The following is a 19,481-nucleotide window of genomic DNA, read 5'->3' as shown; positions in this document are numbered from 1 at the left end:
CTTGCAATGTGTCAACATATTGATACTGTCAGACAACGGAGAGGAGAAATATGCCTTTGGCATCCATTATAACACACGGGCAGAGCGCCCCTTGCGCGATCGGGATTGTTGGGTTTAATGTTATAAACCTGTCAGATGGCTTTTTCTTTTCTTTTTTTTTTTGTATTTTTGTCAGCTGTAACTGTAGATTGTGTGTGTAATATTTCACGTGATTTATTTGTTACGTGTGTGAGCATAGTGAGTATTGGTACTTCTAAAACCTGTTGAAATACTAGTCTGTGGGGGATTTTGAATAGGTTGGAGGCTTTTTCTTTTCCAGGCAGAAGGGAAAACCCACAGCCTCTTGATGATTGATTTTTTTTCTCAAAATTTTCTTTCTCCTTTCCCCTATCTGGGGAAGGTTTTTGTGTGTTTTTTTCTTCTTCAGAGAATTAAAGAACTTCTTATAGGGGTCGGCAGACGTGACTTTGAACTTGGATCAGCTCCTGCGTTTCCTGTGGTGCGAGTTGAAATAGACTTGGAAGAATGGCATACAACGCTCAGCCTGTCCCACTCAGAGCTAGGAGACACAATAAAAAAAAAAGTTTTTAAAACGTTTCCCTGGTCTTCACCATTATTTGTCGTCTAGAGTGCACCGGAGAAGCTGAGACAGGCAGAAAGCTCTGTTGTGTGACGGAACCGCAGAGCTTGTGGGATTTTTTTGGGGGGTGAAAATGTAAGTAAACTTCCTTTGACTTGCATGTGAATAAGCAGCTTTGGTGCACGGCCTGTGTATTTATGTGGCTACAGATTCAGTGTGTGTTTGTTGTGGGAAGGTGTCAGTAAATAATTCACAGAAGTATTTTGGAGTATTTGACTTCTATCTGTCTGGCTGCGTGGGACACCAAAAAGGGGGAAAATGAAAGAAGAACAAGAAATCCAATGTAGACATTACTGTGCTAACGTGGGGCAAAAAAATCGACTTTTTTTCTTACAAAAACACACCATATGTCACTATCAACACATCCTACTTTATGGCCGAAAATGCGTCACTGACAGTTCAACACAACCTCTACCTTATAGGTCACTAAGGGTTAACTTTCACCTTAGCCCAGTTCACCGCTGTAACATGTAACTTAATTGGTGTGGTAAAGTGAGAACCACCAACGAAGCAGAACTAGCGACATATACAACCACTAAAGAAACCGTCAGCCACCACTGACGGCTGCCCGGGTGAGACCTGGAGAACCACTAAAGGCCCAGTTGTGGTTGTACAACCAGTGGAAAACCACTGGACTCCATATGGAGCCACACATGCTTTTTCAGCTGTCATGAATTAAGTGACTCAAACTTTATTTATTTTTTTCTGGTAAGGATGGATAGATGGGTTTTTTTTGCCTTTACTGAGATGATATGACTGTATAGCGTTGTGGTTAATTGACAATTTATTTTTGATGTCAGTTTCTGTAAATTAAATACAACATCAGCGCTTTTTAAAAACAGGGATACAGTAAAACACAGACCACTTACGTCACATCTACAAAACTACCTAATCAATACCTTAATCCATTATGTCAACTCTTACTTTTTACAATCTTCACTATTTCTCATCAAATGCTGTGTTTGTATCCTTCATACTACAACTTCCCTCAGAATATAAACAACAAAAACAGCTCTCCTCTCTCTTGTCGTGATCCTTTCGCCCGCACACCTCCCAAATCTTCTCCTAAAAGTAGGCGGTAATTATTAGTGGAAAATGGCGTTGCGCTATTAAGTCGCCAAAGCGCTACCTGCTATTGGAGGGGCACCTGGGATTGATGAGGCGCGGCGGCCAATGAGACTGCGAGGAATGAATGAACGCTCTCCAGTTAAAGGGGGCGGAAGAGGAGGTAGAGCCAGTCCACGGAGAAACAGGGACCCTCCGCGATAAACACGGGCAAAGCCAGAGAAATAAATACGTGCGCGTTTGGGAACGGCGTTTTTTGAGATGCCCCAGCTACTGTCTCTCTGCTGTATGCAGAAGGCACCTAGTACGATAATTATTTAATTCTTCGAGTCAATTTTAACGCAAAAAAAACCAAAACAAAACAAAAAAACTGCCGTAGTCAAGAGAAGAGGACACGAGGAAACTCTTGGATTTTTAAGTCACAAGTAAACTAGAAGTAAATTCAGTGTTCGATAAGCCGAGATTCCCTCTTTTATTTATTTTTTATTTTTTACATTTTTCTTTTCTTTTCTTTTCTTTTTTTCAACTCTTGAGCGGAGCAGCGCTGTGAAACACGCCTGATATGTTGTTTCCAAGGCTGGAAGTTCAATCGTCGCGTGCCAGCACCGAGATTTGATTTTTCCGTCTTCTTCTTTTACTAATTTGCTGTAGCTTCGAGCTCTGTGCTGGTGTTTTATATTTAAAAAAAAAAAAAAAGAAATCGCTTTGAAGACATAATGCTACTGGATGCTGGTCACCAGTTCCCAGGACTCGGAGTGGGCTCGTTTGCCAGGCATCACTCAGCCAGCGAGATGCAGGAGAGAGACTTGAGTTTGGCACAAAATAGCTTTGTTGACTCTGCACACATGGGTGCGTTTAAGCTGAACCATGATCTCTCCCCAGGACAGAGCTCTGCCTTCACCACCCAGGCGCCGGGCTACCCCGCAGCGGCTCTGGGGGCTCACGCCGCCCATGTCACCTCGTATGCAAGCTCCCCTTTCAACTCCACCAGGGACTTTCTCTTTCGTAGTCGCGGCTTCGGAGAATCCTCTCCGGCGAGTAGCCAACACACTATTTTTGGCCCCACGGCGGGATCCCTTCATCACTCCCACACAGACACTCAAGGCCACATTCTGTTCCCCGGGATCCACGACCAGCATGGGTCCCACGGATCCCCGAACGTCCTGAATGGGCAAATGAGGCTTGGACTACCCGGCGAAGTTTTCGGACGCTCCGACCAATACCACCAGGTTTCCAGTCCGAGGACCGACCCGTATTCGGCCGCGCAGCTCCACAACCAGTACGGCTCCATGAATATGAACATGGGGATGAACATGGCAGCCCACCACCACCCCGGTGCCTTTTTCCGTTACATGAGGCAACAGTGCATCAAGCAGGAGCTCATCTGCAAGTGGATCGACCCCGAGCAGCTCAGCAACCCCAAAAAGTGTTGCAATAAAACTTTTAGCACCATGCACGAGTTGGTCACTCACGTCTCAGTGGAGCACGTCGGTGGTCCGGAGCAGACCAACCACATCTGCTTCTGGGAGGATTGCTCCCGGGAGAGCAAACCGTTCAAGGCAAAATACAAACTGGTCAACCACATTCGGGTGCACACTGGAGAAAAGCCTTTCCCCTGCCCCTTCCCTGGCTGCGGGAAGGTCTTCGCACGGTCGGAAAACTTGAAGATACACAAGAGGACGCATACAGGTAATTAAAATAATAATGCAAATAATAACGATCGCGCAAGCTTTATTTGATATAAAATTGTTTTATTTAAATAGTAAGCCCGGTGTGGGTGCTGTCACCGAGCGTACCCGAGGATTTATTTCGCTGTTGTAAATGCGTGTCTTGCCAAGACAAACACACATTAAGATCTAATTACCAGCGGGTATTTTAGGCTGCTAAAGTAGTATTCCAGGATCACATCCAGGGCAGAGAGGGAGAGGGGGAGGGGGGGGGGAGAAGAGAAGAGAGAACAAATGCGTTTAAAATGGTGGGGATACTTCATTTCTTCGTTACACGGCTACTCTGGGCCCGTTCGAACTCTTCTTCTGGTGCTTTAAAAACGCACAGAAAGCAGTTTAGTTGGCTCTCTGGGAGCTTTATTGTTCAGGCTAAACTTTAGAAATGGGTCAAAGGGAATAGAGAGAGCGCGTTGCGTGCGTCCTAGAGCAGCCAGCCTCGTAGTAAAATCACATCAGCTCATTCATGATACTCTGCGTGTATGTATGTGTGTATTTCGCGTCTCCTCAACCCCACCCACCCTTTTCCATATAGGTTTTTCTCCTTGTGTCCTTATTAAATATTTGTATTTAGCTCTGAAACGATTTGCACTTGGTGTTTGCTCGGGGGTTGTGTGTAGATTTAGCCGAGCACAGTAGCAGCAATGCTGCCAGGAATGCCTTTTGTTTTCCCATGCGCCTCTCTCATATGTGTTGAGGTGCTAGACAGGGCCATTACCAGCCTCTCACATTTTGACTTATTTTCTAGGAAATACATTACGGTGCCGTGCCATGAAATTGGCCACGTGCTAATTAGATTTTTATTGTCTCCCGGCAAATGATATGCCTTCTGCAGGCCTACTGAGGACGGCCTCGTCGTCTTTCTCCCACCCCCTTCCAATCACTATGCGCATTATTTAGGCTAAATAAGACGTTGCAGCACCCCCACTTCGTTTTAAAAGACGCTTGAAACTTTGTCACAATTGTTACGGCTAAACGTGTTGCTTTTAACCCTGCGTTTTATTTACATTTTTTTTAAATGGATGGCATCAGCAATACTCTGCACTCAACTTTTACAACAGACTGGTTCTGCACAAGCTCTTGTTGTTACACACTTCAGCCTGAGGCAGTCTCAAAAACATCTTTTCTTTTCTTTATTTCTTTCTTGCAGGAGAGAAACCGTTCCAGTGTGAGTTTGAGGGATGCGACAGAAGATTTGCAAACAGCAGCGACCGAAAGAAACACATGCACGTTCACACGTCGGACAAGCCATATCTCTGCAAAATGTGCGACAAGTCTTACACACATCCCAGCTCTCTACGAAAACACATGAAGGTAAGTAAGGCGTTGAGGGAAGTGTGTGTGTGTTCTTCTATTTTTTTTTTAAATATTTTTGTACAGTCTAATACCAGGTGGTTTTTAGAATTTATGGTGTGTTATTTTTTTGTTTTTTTTTGTTTAACGTGTAAATCAGAAAATAAATATGTATTTTTTTCTTTTCTTTTTTCTTATTTCTTTTTTTTTTTAGGTCCACGAATCCTCTCCACCAGCGTCAGACTCATCACCAGCAGCCAGCTCTGGTTACGAATCATCCACACCTCCAGGGCTGGTGTCACCCACCACGGAGACTCAAAGCAACACCACCCTTTCCCCAGCCTCAGCTGTGCACAACACCACCAACCACAGTGGCCTGTCCTCCAATTTCAGTGAATGGTATGTTTAGGACTACGCTGAAATGAAGCAACACACACTCGTTTCACTGAGTTTTGGGACATGTGCACACAGGAGGCACACGAACACTTCTTTATTTTTTAATCTTATTATTTTGGATTTACCAGGGAAGATGATGATTACCAACAGAGGAAAAATATGTATAATATTTGAGGTGTATTTCATATAATGTAAATAATCACTAAAAGCCCAAATTCCATTTGGTTGTGATAGTTCGTCTGTCTTTGGTGTGTTGATGTTCCTTCAATGGTAGCTATTTCTCTTAACTGGACCTTTTAGTGCACACATTACAATAAAATTGTACTATAATGTTGAATATTGTGATCCTAAGGCAAATTGATTGTACTATACTAAACATCTATAAACTGGAAAGAGTGCCAAAGTTAACATTTAACTCAAACAGACCACAATATTATGCTTGTGAATGTATATTTTAGTTTGCTGGGCTTAACTTGTGATGTTTTGTGCTTTGCAAATTGGAATTGTGAAACACTATCTGGAAGATTGTGAGGACAATAAACGTTGTGCCGTTCGATTTTTTTTCTTTCCTGTAACTACACCCTTCCTTTTGTAAATATCAGCTGCCATATTTATCCATTTGTAATTAAATTATGGTATTTACTTGCTACAGATGAAACAGTATTTATAAAGAATGTTTCTTTACTATAAATATGTACAATTACGAGCTAAACATGGGCAGTTGTTTCGTTATGTGCTTTTGTTCAAAGTTTTAAGAGGTGTTTTCTTCCTTATTGTGATAAGAATTTTACTGCATACAAATATAATAAAAGGTGTTGCAAGTGCTAAATACCCTTTTGCCTTTCCTCCTTTTTACGCTGCTGGGTGCTTGGTGCAGTTTGTAGTGAGTTACACGCAGTTTGGGATTTAGTCTGGTTTGGAATGGGTCAGAGAAGTTTTATGACTTCACCAAATTTTTTTTTTCTTTTTCTAAACTAGTCATTATCTCCCCTCTAAATGTCCATGCTGTCAACTCTTTTCTTTTCGGTGAGGAAAAGGCATCGTGGAAATCATGCTGTCAGGCCCTTAAGACAATGGGGCTGTGGAGATAAATAAGAAGTCCCGGAATTAAAAGTGGCCTGTGTGCGCACACAGTCTGAATTTTCTGAAAGCCAAACTATTTGAAATAATGAATTTAATTTCTAACTTTTTTAAAAAGAATGATTCAATTCGTACATTAGTTTTATTTTAATTAAAGAGGAAAACAAAGCAAACTACGCAATTTAACTTCTGCGCACGTGAACGCAACAAAATGCGTGCGAAAGCTGTTCGGTTCGCGCAGGCGTGTGGGGGGAGCAAAAGCTTTTCTTCTCCGTACATCATTGTCTTATCCCTTTTAAAAAAAATTCCCAAACCAGGTGCGGGGATTTTTATTTGAAAATAGAAACTGTAAATATAACCCACCCTCCCTCCCCCCACGCTGGACATTTCACTGGACAGGAGTTTAGTGCAGCCGTGAAGCAGCCGTGAACTTGAACTTGACACAGCTTTAGTTGTTTTCTGGGAGCTCATCTTGGTGCTCTGGTTTCAGCCTGTTCTTGGGGATGACCATGTGTTTCCCGTAGTCCTGCTATTAATATAGATGGTTTTTAGTGCTCGGATGTGAAGGTTTGTGTTGCTGCTGTTAAACTTAACGACTCAGATTAATATCAGTGTCACCTTGCAGCCTGTTTACACCCCAAGGGCTAAATGTCACCGTCTGAGGCCACGACAAGTGCTTGTCTAGTGGCGTGACGCTTTGAGAGACGCCGGCCTCTGCTGTATTGCGCATGCTTACCAGAACGAGCTGCTGTCATTATTTTTACATGAGTCGTGCTTCATGGATGTTGAGCAAAGAAAAACGCGAAGTGGGACTCGTTATCTTTTCCAGACCGCTGTAGCAGCAAGTGGCACTCTGTCTTCTTGAGCTGTTAGCAAACACTGAGTTAGTGCTCACATTTCTTGGCTCTCGGAGTGATGTGGTTAATGAAAAGATTGTGGATCCTCCGGGAAGTCAGGCTGATTACGACCAGACAATATTAACTAAAAGCTGTTAGAACCTTATAAAAATATGTTTTTATTCCCCCCCCCCTCTCTCTCTCTTTGTCTCTCTCACTTTTACAATTCTTTAATACATCTGAGTTTTGTTAGACTCCTTTCCGCCTCACATACTTGGATTATGTGCCAATCAAGAGCGCAAACTTGAGTTTGGTGCTGTTTTATCATTGTGGCAGAGATGGACGAAAGAATTATTAGTTGTGGATTTTTTTTCACAGTATTTAGCACTTGAAATCACCTCCTAATGGCCTTTTTAGTGGCTGGCCCGGTGACCTCCTCGCATGAGGAAGGTATGACCTGTGGGGAGTGGGAAAGGTCAGCTCCACACAGTGTGTCGATGTCGGTTCCTGTTCGGCTCCTGCTGTGCTGATATTGATCCGCAGAGAAGGAAGCGGGTTTTTTTTCCTTCTCACATCTCTTTGTAGGCTACATTGTGTTCTGTTAGGATAATACTGTAGTGTATACTGTAAAGGCACACTCGACTTGCCTCACTAGGGCCCTTACATATAGGTCTGTTAAAGTCTTGTGATGTTTCACTCCACAACGTGTTATGCGTCGTCTCGTCTCTCTTTATACTTACTGTACTGTATATAACAGAGATGACAAAAAGGTTTACTTTGACTTTGACAAAGTGTCACTTTTGCGGTCAGACTATATGCGGACAGCAGAGGTGAAACCTGTTAATATGCATTAAAAAAATGCAAAAATTAAAATAAATAAATAAAAATTGGACGACTATTTGGGGGTGATGTTTAATTTCCGAGATGGAGAATACAAATTGGATTTTAAACTGCTACTGAGACGCAATCAGCACCCTGATTGCTAGACCATCGTCGCCTTTGCGACCAACATGTCAGTAAAATAAAATCAGCTTGGAAACAACAGGTTTCACTCACATTATAGGCTACTTTAAATAATGGCTTCTTTAACAGACAGCGTATTGCGCATTTATAGAATACAGTAGATAACGAAATAGGAAAAAAAATGACAAGTGTATTTTTCGCCTTTATTATGCTACTTAGGATACTATTGCACCCAACTTTATTTGTCATTTCTCAGGGAGAATGGGGATAGTATTACACTCAGTTAGGGAATTGTGAATGATGTCCTCGGTCATAATTAGGGACGTGTTTACGGCAAACAACTATTAGGTACAGCGTTTGACTCGAGAATATCTAAATTCAGCTGCACCGGAGTTGCAGTTCAAGATGTGAGCTAAAAGGGAATCTGCTGACTGGAGCTGGTTTGAAGTTTGAGTAACAGAGGGAGGCAGCTCTGGATGGGACCGTGGGCCTCCTGGGAATTAAACCAAGTCGTAACGCGCGTGTCCTGAGCTGCTGTAGTTTGTTGGGTTTGCAACCACAGCAACACATGAGACGCGTCGTTCGTTGGTGATTTCAGGAGCTCTCTCTCTCTCTCTCTCTCTCTCTCTCTCTCTCTCTCTCTCTCTCTCTCTCTCTCTCTCTCATACACTCTAAGTGTCCACGGTTTGCTTTCAGCCAGTATAAATATGTACGTGAAGGTGCTTTATTGTAACACGTGTGGCTGTGTGTGTGTGTTTATTTCTGGTTAGAGGTCTTGTGGGGGGGAAAAAAGAAATAAAAAAAAAATTAAAGTAACAGCAGGCCCATCGGTTATTACCACAGCATAAATTATTGCTCTTTGTCATTCATAATTCATATTCATGGCACCCTTTGCTTGCTTGTTTTTTTGTTTGTTTTAGTTTAATGTCGAGCATTTTGTCCATGTAGCCTATTTGTAGCGAAGGCTACGGACAGAGCTACACCTGTTTTACCTTCCCCTGATCAGACAGGCAGCCAGCGTGAGGGTAAATAAAACGGATCCGGTTTACTTTGAGATATCAAACGTCACGATGCACATTATGAACGCGGTACTGATGCGGAGCACTGAGGGGCAGTGGGTGGATTAGTGAGGTTTTTTTTTCCACACTGACCGATATATATATATATATATATATATATATATATATATATATATATATATATATATGAGCCTGCTTTTCTTTTCTTCTGCCCTGCTTCGTTACCAAATCTGTGAATTCTGCTGTTTTAGTTGGCGTTGAAAGAAATGTCATATCACGATGCAGGCAGGCTACTTCCCAAACGGGCCGTTCTCAGTAGAAATAACATGAGCGCTCTTCGGTCGGTGAGCATGTTTGGTCAGAAAAGTTTTAAAGCAAAAACGTCACATCCTTTAATTGAATTTGAACCGTTCTAATGAACGCGTCTGTTCGCCTGCGCGTGTTATTTATAGCCGCTCTGTCACTTCAAACAGTGGGCGTTCCCACCTTAAAGAGAATTTTAATACGTGTAGTAAATGTCACGTAGGATTTCCTTAAAGAAAGATCAACAATGAAAGAGAAACAGTATAGAAAACGAAAAAAAAAAACTTACAGTCACAGCTCACGTTAGTTTTACTCACATGATGTAAAGAAAAAATGTTTTATTATCTTTTTATATATGAATTAAAGTTGGACTGACAAGATTAGTTTAATGCTGATATTATAATTTGCATGTAGACTTGGAGGAGGAGGTGTGACAAGGCCTTCCTGGTCTCCCCTCGTAAAAGTTAATAGGGGTGTCACTTCAGTGTGCAGACAAGTGCAGTCCACTTAATATCCAGAGCAATAAATAGCTTAAGTAGAATATAAACATTTTCACTATGTCAGATAGATAGATAGATAGAGGGCCTTGTATTATGAGAAAGTGAAAAATTTATATATACAACAGTGATAAAAATAAAGAAAAGTAAAAATGAAGTTATTTAATTATTAATTCATCTTTTATTTGCTATTCTCTGAAGCGCTGGGGAGAAAATGTCTTTCTTTCGTTCTTTCTGTCTGTCTGTCTGTCTGCCTGCCCGTCTGTCTGTCTGTGACACGGCTTCTGTTGTTTTTGTACTGAAGTCGATGCACAGTCTGCCTTCCTGTACAACGCAGCTCTCATGGCCTTTCATCTGAGTTCAGCGGCCGCCTTTCTCACACAGATGAATGTGTTTCTGTGAAAGAGCCGGAATGGCTGTCACTTCTCCTGGCACGATGGAGAAACAAACAAAACCCCCTACTCCTTTAAGGAAGCTTGGCGCAGGCACCTCCCATCGGACACAAACACTACAGAGTCAGAAGCACAAATAGCCTTAAAAGCTAAACACTCTCCCTTTCATGCAGAAAGCTTGGCATGACTGGTCCTCTTATGCACACAGAGAAACACAAAGTGGAGAGGTGCAGAGTAAATGACATACTCGAGCTGGACTGACTTATTGTTGTCTTCGTCCCCCCAGAAAAGAGTTTGAAACCCACTAATCCCTCAAAAAACTCTGCATCCTCCCCTGCTGCTGATTTTGCAGTGAAGTTCTCGAAGTGGCTCCTACACATCACTTTGCCAATTCTGTTTATTAAACAATAGATAATGTGCTGCTAATACAAGACGTTTTCAGGTAACTCCTCTTTTTTTCTTTCTCTCTGGCCAAAGCCAAGACTCTTCAAGACAGGAGCAGGTGTAGCATCAAAGACCAATTATCTGCATGCTGAAAACAAAGCTAACCAGAAATCAGATTATGTTATTGATTTTTTTCTCTCTCATGTATCCACAGTTTGCACATTTTTATACACACAGAATGTGGAACATGTGACAAGTTCATTGCAGAATGTTTTGAGAAATTTGCAAGAAGTACACTACTCCCTGTCTCTCTCTTTCTCTCTGTCTCTGACACACACACACACACACACACACACACACACACACACACACACACACACACACACACACACACACACACACACACACAGAGAGAGACAAGGCCAAGGAAATTTTCAATTTCCTCACACCTGTAAACATGCTGTTTTACCTCAGCTCTTTTGATCTTCAAACAGACCAGAGCTGTGCCCTGGGGGACCCCGTGCAGAAAGGGTGACTAGGTGGTGTGTGTTTTCTGGTTTATAGGAATGCTGGCTGGTAATGGAGCATACCTCACGGCCATTTTGCATTTCATATTTTAAGCCCATGCTGTAGTGGGTTCCTAATGAGGAGCATCTCAGATGAAGCTGAAGCCCGATCACCTCACAGTCAAGTCCAAGAACAAGGACTGCAGCCTGAATGCTGAAGTAAAAACTGCCACTTTAGGTCAAAATGTTTTAAATGCAACACTTTAAAATAATAGTACCTGTGCAAAAAAGAACAAAGCATTTTAAGCGAGTCAGAAAGTGAGTAGAAGGGTTTCAAAGGGAGTCATTTCACCTCTTGTGCAAATACGATCATGGTGAACAGTCTAAGCTGATCATTTATGAGGTGTTAGTCTGTATTTTTATTTAAAAAGACTGAACTGATAGCACTTGAAATGGGCAAATTGAGGATTTTTGCTTAAGCTGTAGCGAGCAGCATTTGATTTGTTTCCTCTCGACAGTGACAGCAAACTCAAAAGGTCACAGCTAAAACGTTATCGCAATATGAAAATGCAATGCAAATCACGTTCACTCAGTTGATCTTCCCATTTGAACATTCACTGTGACAGATTAGAAAAGTTTCTGAGGGACCTTTTTTTATTATTTTATTTTACTTTTTTTTTTTCTTTCAGGAAAGCGATTCATGCCAGCGAAGCTAGGTGCGAGCGCAGTGCTCATGCCCCCCTCCGCTGTCACTCACATTCAGATCAAGAACGATCAGAAAACAAAAGTCACTGCTCATATTCAAATATTTTTATATGACATGACACAGGAATGAGTTGAATATGCCCCCTACTAATTCCCCCAACACACACACACACAGACACAAACGCAAGCCTACAAACCTTCTGTCAACTTGTGTGTCTTCTCATCTTTTCAGATTTTGTTTATTGATTTTCTTCTCAAATCTTACAAGACAACCCCTGACATGAGCTTAATCTAAAGGAAAGCAGCGAGGAGAGTTTGGAGTAAATCTTCGCCTCACTTTGAGATGATTTCATTTCTGATGTGTTGCGACGTGACTGTGTTGAATGCTTAATATCTTAAAGCACATCAGTGGTAAAAGGCTGTCTGACTTCCACTGGTTTAACTAATAAGAAAGAAATGAAAGTGGACAGAGATCAAACCAGTTGCGGTCGTCGCGACGCAGACTCTTATTCACAAAGTCATTATCACTCTGATCTTAACAGCATTTTCACAGTCTGCTTCTCTCCAGAGGGTTCCACTCACCAGAGGAGACAAACAAATAACACACGTGTGTAGGCTTTGTCACATGCAAATCAGCAATCCTCAACTTTTGTTTTTCCATTAAATTCACCATTTGGTCACAGGAATGATATATGGTATTGATTATATTTCTTGCATATTCTTCTTTTATTGGAAATTTGGAAGTATGACAAGTTTTCTCCAGTGCTGGGCTTTCTCAGCAGGGTACCACTCAGACATTGTCTGTTCTCTGAGACGAGGGTGAACTTGCTTACCTCTACTTCTTGAGTTTAGTGAGCTGGAAGGAGCTAATTTCATTGACTTTCACCTCCTTTTCTTTTCTCTCCCTTGTACACCACAGTCCCCTGACAGTAAGACTTTTCTGGTCAGTGAGTGTATTGACAGGCAGTCAGTTAGCACTTGACATGTCAATGTCCAGTCCAGTCTTGGTCTTGTTAAGATTCTGGGTGTTTGTGTATATTTCTCATTGGCAGAACTGATTTATCTGACAGCAGTCTGGGAGATTATGGCAGATTTAACCCCAGTGCAAAGTATCTGTACCCAGGAATAAACTTAGTTTGGGTAAGGTCACCAGGCCGAGGTCATTATTTACATCGGGACACTGGATGGCACAGTCACTGATGTTTCAACATTTTAAAAAATTTACTTTGCATTGTTTGAACAAAAAAAGTTTGCTACAATGATAATAATTATTTGATGTAGGTGTATAAATGAGTATATGCATACCTTCCGGCCCCACCAACCCTTACTTAACAATCCAAGATGGCAGCAGGAAGCATAAGTAGTATTAAAACTGCACAGCGTTTTTAAGTTAAAACAAACAAACAAACAAACAAACAAACAAACAAACAAACAAACAAACAAACAAACAAAACAGCAGTTATTAAAAATCAAACCAATCCTGTTTTTTCTTACTTTTCCAACATTATTACTGGATTGCACTAATTCAGGAGCTACATGACTCCTGAGTTCCAACATCTGAAGTACCTGGAACGTGGCAGAAAGCCTTCCTCAAGAAGGTCTCATCTTTTCAAGCTGTTTAAGTACTTCCCCATGTATAATCTGGGAATAGCTGAAGTTCTGCACCATATTAACACCGAAATGGTGGTAAAAGCCATAATGACAGTGACTTACCGTCGACGAATATCTGTTATGTGGGTGGTGGTAGGTGCTATGCAGTGGGAAGAGGTTGTTTCTCCATTGTTTAGAGCTGCTTTGCCAAGGTTCCAACTCTCTATGCACAACAAACACAGAGCAGCGTTAATGTAGCTTTCTCTCCAAACAACCCAATGCTTCCTGGGTAGAGTCACTCAGAGATAGGATACATCACTGCGCTGTATTAAAGGAGCTTGTTTTACCAGCTACATTCCTCTGTGATGCCAACATCACAGTGATGGAAGGTGCTGTCTGGGTAACTTGGCAGCGGTGGCCATGACAACCTCACACGGTTAATAAATTTGAGAGGTGCATCACCAGCTAAAATAACACAAAGCATGGCTTGCACCAGCAGATGTGACACTGCTTTTGGTGCTTGCAAAGGTGAGAACAGGGGTCATAATGGGCCCTTTAGTTAGCGATGACTGTGGCCACCCACGGCCATTTTCTGACTAAACCCATGGGCACAGAAATACAAGGCTTTCATTTATAAATTCAACTCGCCATGATTGAATTTGGCTAAATTTTGTCAATCCTTCTAAATTATTATTATGATTATTTTACAATTGTATTAGGAGCTGGGATTTGTTTTCCCGAAGTTTTATCTGCTGGGTCATCACTGTTTGGCGTGACACAGATGCATAGTAGTTTGTGTTGTCTACACGTGTTGTCGACAGACAATCAAAAGTGTCAGGGCAGCACGTTTGTCAGTATGTTTTCGCTCCTATCAGTGTCAGGTGCATGCATATATTCTTGAGAGATCCATATTAGTCTTACAAAACATGAATATAAACATGACTCCGAAAACCACCTCACACAAGAGTCTTTTCAGAGACAGACTGACGTTTCCTCCCGCTTTTCTCGTTCACCCGCTAAGGAGGCGTTGATGGGTGTGTGGCACCCTGTTCCAGGAGCGTTGGCTAAGTTTACTTCCCACCACGAGTCTCCTGAGCCACAGGAAATGAGACTCTGCCTGCCCTTCTGGGCCCCCACCCCTCACACCCACCCCCCGAAGCGTGGTACAGGAGTGCCATGTGGGAGTCCCTGTACCGCCAACACTTAAGAAATAAATCAGACACACTGTTGACAGGTGCTTACAGTGAAGCAGGAGGATGGGGAATTACATGAAAAGAGTGGTATTCATGACATGATATTTTCGTGGCTGGAGGAAAAAAAATGATTTGGAGGGGGGGATTTTTTTTTTTTTCCGAAGGAAGTACAGTTTTCAGTTTAAACACACTCGGATTGAGTGAGAAATTCCCCCATGAATTAAATATTTGGAAAGTGTCATCGCTAGTTGTTGATAAAAGGCAATCCTATGCTGCATCACGGGGCAATGCAGATGACACACTGAGAAGCATTCTTGTTTTTGTCAGATGCACAGAAAGCTTCTCAGAAAACAGCCCATCTCCCCTCCCCTATACACATGTCTACATGTCTTCCTCACTGACTCAGATATTCCATATTTAATGGAAAGGCTATAGACAGGCTGGTGTGAAGCTAAGGGTGGAATTAGTAAAGCTTTAACACCGATACCTTTGGGACTTGGGCCTTAATCAGGTAGCTGAGGTGGCAGAGCCCATGGCAGGAGTAGAATTATGACTATTATGGCATGTTAGCACATGTCTGAGGGTGGAGTGGCCAGACAGATGAGTTCATTGGTGGCAGGATTAGCTAGCTCCCATGCTGATTAGCAGCTAACTACCGAGCAGGCCTCACTATGTCCTTTTTCACATTGGCCTCTTGATAACAGCAACAGATCAGAAGAACCTAGCAACAAATATCTGCGTAATTATTTCAAAGGCACTCAGTGAGTCATTAGTAAATGGTGTATTATTGCTGTTTAAAAAAAAAAAAAAATATATATATATATATATTAGATACTTTTTCATGAGCTAATACCTCTCTGGTTTCATGACTTTGCAGAATTGAGTTCTGATTATTCAGCTACAACACTTTATTATTGTATATGTGATTACACCATAGCCTTTATGGCATCTATTTGCAATATGCAATGGCGTTTTGAAATTTTGAAGATCATTACAGAAGATCATTTTAAGAGAAACTAAGTCCTTGTGTCACTCGTAGTCCAGAGAGAGCACTAGCAAAGACGAAATGAGGCTCACAGCCGCTAAGTGCGCAGGAGCATGTCGAGCTGCCCTTGCAGGGTCACAATTCAAAATGCCCTTTCAACTATTGGATGTTGACTTTGCAACGGGACATTATCATTAAAAAGCATAATGCGAAGCAAATAACCTTTTGAGGGGGAGACTCTTCAACGTTGAGCTTCTCACTTGTCTTCCAACATGTGTGTGAAGACATTTCATGCTTTCTGACAGTGTATGACCCTGCATTGTCAGAGAAAAATGCACTGTAAGCTGCTAGGCATGTCAAGCCACAGTATGGGGTCCCTACTTGTGCTATAATCCCAGCCATGGCCTTTTAACCCTCTATGGCTCGCCATTCTCTCCACTGCTCTCTCCCCTCTCTGCACCTGACAGTAGAACATGGAAAAACAAATAGAGACCTTGAAAACCATAAGGCACTGCTTGTTTGCCCTCTAAGTTGTACCTTTTTTTATTATTTTTATTTTTTTGCCCAGATAGCTTCATGGTCTGTGTTTGTTTGTAGATTTACCTCTGTTTTGGTTTAGAAATATAAAGTCTTCTGCAGAGATGGCCCTTCCAAATTCACATGCAGCCCAGGGATTCTATTGATTTGCTGTGCAGAGTTTGTCTCATCTCAGATACAAGGGCTTCAGTTTTTTTTGCTTTTTTTTATTCAGGTGAATGTTTTCCCACCTGTCAAAAAGTCTTTGCAAGATGAAATACTGTTTGACATTAAGTCTTTAGATACAGCCTTTTACAGTTATCTGACTACTTTGAAAGATACCCTAGAGCTAATTTGCAAAAACTCCACCAAAAAAATCTCCATAAAATCTGTGTTTAAGCTCAGGAGCGGTTGCCATATCGCCGGGGCGTGTTTTGTTTTGTCATTCGGAGGTCGTTTAAATGCTGTTTGTTTGTGGAACAGCCTTAGAACATTAGACACTAATATCATGATCAAATGTAAGATTTGGATTTGCCAACACATTTTGCTGCCCTCCTCCATAACAACCGCAGCTACTTTGTGAACCTGATTTCACTTTTCTCCCTTACCTCCCACCATCCCCCCTACTTTTGCTAATAAAGCCACGTTCCCTGCTGATGGAAAATTGTCGGTTTACCTCGAGCTGCAGGGGGCCTGGCAATCAGTCCTTAGAAAAGCAGTGCCAGGTTAACCTGCTGTGATAGTGGACTCTAGGGACAGTGCCCCACCTCTGCTTGACATGCAGAGGCTCTGTGCACCGATAAGAGGCACGCCTGATGCACAATGGAGTTGTTACCAGCCTCTTCAGTTTAACATTATAAACAACAATCTTCTGATAGGAACTGTGAATGCTAAAAAATTGTTTCATTATTATTTTTTTCTTAAATCATGTCTCATTCAGTTTGATTTGGACAAAGATGATGTGTTTGTTTGTTATATTTTTATATTTTCTTTTTTGTCTTTAAAAAAGAAAAATCAAAGTATTTTCTTCCACTCTCTAAGTTCATGTATAAATGCCTCACTGTTCTGATTGCCTTGCTACCTTCAAGGTAAACGTGTATGTCATACACCAGAAACACTTTTGCACATCCCCAGAGAAACTAATAGTGGGACACTACAGTATGGTTGTTTGCAAATTGAAGATTTGTATTTCTGCTCCATTTTTTTTTTTAAAAAACACAAGCACAGGACGAAGATCAGTATAGGTCACAATCAAGAAGTGCTTTGAACTCGTCTTGATCTGAGCCCTCCACAGCATTTGGAATGTGGATGGTTTCTGAATTATAAAAAACAAACCTTGCAAATACACACTTTACCTTTCGGATTTGCATCCACGTCATGAACAAACTTTTCTTGTGGAGCAGGAACTATTTTTGACCACGTTTAGCTGCTCTGCTATTGTTCCCAGCTCCCAATCCCACTTTCTAGAAACTGCAGCTACAGATGGAGCACCAGTTTTCCCCCACAGAAGGGGTCATTATCAATCAGGCTCCAGAACATGTAGTGTCGGGTCATTTTGCCCAGCTACAGCCACTACAAGGCTGAAGTGTGCAGTTGGCATGGTGTCAAGAATCAGGGTGTCATTTGCAAGCTAATCACATTTTTCATGCAAACCCCTTCGTATTGACTTGACCATATTTGATTTAATGAAGTGAATTAATTAGACTGAATTGAATTTAGGTACTCTTCAGATAGCAAAAGAGTCAAGCAAGCATTTAGTGACATGTCACATTATGCTTCACTTCTTGTTTCCGTCTTTGTCCTTTTCAACTACAGCCTGGCTCAGTGGATGACATTTCTAGGGTCAATACAGAGCTCATTTACCGTGGTGTGATAATTATGGTAATCCTTGAACTGATCTAAGTACAGTTACCATTCAAAATACCATATTCAGACATGAATAATATATCATTAAAAAAAAACTGTGCAGTCGCAACAGATTGCAGGATATGCAGAAGACTGCACACAGCCTCACGTGCATCCCTTGACGAGGAAATTTACAGGAACCCGAACTTACTAGCAAATATGTAAAGGATGGTATAAAGATTAGGCTCCTAAAGCTTCCTGACTTGTGTGTCAATTGGCCATCTTGAAAGGTGTTTTAAACCCTAAAATTCATCTTGAATACAAAGGCTTACCAAAGAAGCTATGAGCAAACGCAGCAGTAGGCTTTAATGAAAGAATGGACAGATGATAAAGCTGAAGCAACAATGCCTCATTTTGTTAAATGCCACTTGCCTCCTCTCTCGCTCCCTGGGTGTCTTTTTTGCTTCCTCTGCTTGTATTTCATGTGGGAGGGACTAATGGGGGATTTATACTTCTGTGTTAAATCTATGCTGCAGGTAAATCATAACGGCCACCTCTGTTGCGCACCTCCCTAGAAAAGGAAGTACATGTCCCTGGTGATGCATCCTGCATGCTAGCAACAGCAATGATCATTTGAGTGACTACATCGTAGGCTCTACATAGATGCACTGATGAAATGTAAATTAAGCATAATGCAGATTTTATAGTATTATATTTGATTGAGTATGCAACCTAAGAAGATGTGCTTGTGTGCACTCCTCCAAAAACACCAACAGAACTTAGCTTGAAGATGTGTATGTGCTGACTAGTTAAAAGGTTGGCTACAACACGGAAGAGAGTGAAACAATTGTTTTCAACGCTCATTTTAACTCTGACCTTTTTTTGTTACTTATACTTTCACTCTTCTTCATCTCTGGTTGGAGGACCAACAACAGTGCAAGCAAAAGCAGCCCAGAAACCTGTTGTTTGTGAAGCTGCCCCCTAGTGACAGGAAACAGCTACAGACAACTGTCTCCAAGGCTGTCCAAAGACTCTGCCAATCCACAACCATGAAAAGCAATAGAGGGTGTACATGACAAATGAGGAGAGAGAACATAAGCACTGGAGACACAGGGATGAGGAAGACATGAGGAGAACCGAAGGAGCACAATAGTGCCCATGGCACATACAGATTCCATACTTTATGCTGCTGCTGTCGGGGATAGGTTTCTTGGAATTATACCCCCTGCTGTTCACTTTCTCTTAATTAGCACCGCATGCTGCAGGTAAATTTGTTTGTGTTAGCATGCATATACAGCTGTGAGGAGAGTAGGCACGTGTCATTTGTTTTGTCAATTGTAATTGCCTTGTTTATTTTTATGTTTGCAGAGCCTAATGCGTGCATGAAATAGAAGATAGTATACAGAGAGTAAATGGTAGACATAGGCATGCTTTTTCATATCATAATCTTCTGGTGTCACTACCTTGGGCTTTCCCCAGACCTGTACGAGGGAGCTCTGTGGGAGAGAGCTGGTTCATTGCATTTTATTTCCAACATTTTATCAGGTTG

The 19,481-nt window shown here is 41.8% G+C and overlaps 1 protein-coding gene across 1 annotated transcript; it reads left to right on the top strand.

The window, feature by feature from the left end:
- Positions 1-1,789: 1,789 nt before the first annotated feature.
- zic2a (zic family member 2 (odd-paired homolog, Drosophila), a) lies at positions 1,790-5,949 on the top strand. The gene is made up of 3 exons (XM_085435661.1): positions 1,790-3,394; positions 4,580-4,743; positions 4,937-5,949. The coding sequence occupies exons 1-3, from the start codon at positions 2,422-2,424 to the stop codon at positions 5,129-5,131; spliced, it is 1,332 nt and encodes a 443-aa protein (XP_085291787.1). The 5' UTR covers positions 1,790-2,421; the 3' UTR covers positions 5,132-5,949.
- The last annotated feature ends 13,532 nt before the right edge of the window (positions 5,950-19,481 follow it).

Source organism: Copadichromis virginalis, linkage group LG16 (assembly GCF_057382275.1).
Source record: "Copadichromis virginalis isolate Kocher_CV1m ecotype Utaka linkage group LG16, C_Virginalis_male_GT1.1, whole genome shotgun sequence".
NCBI classification, from domain to species: domain Eukaryota; kingdom Metazoa; phylum Chordata; class Actinopteri; order Cichliformes; family Cichlidae; genus Copadichromis; species Copadichromis virginalis.
This window is presented reverse-complemented; position numbering and strand designations above follow the sequence as displayed.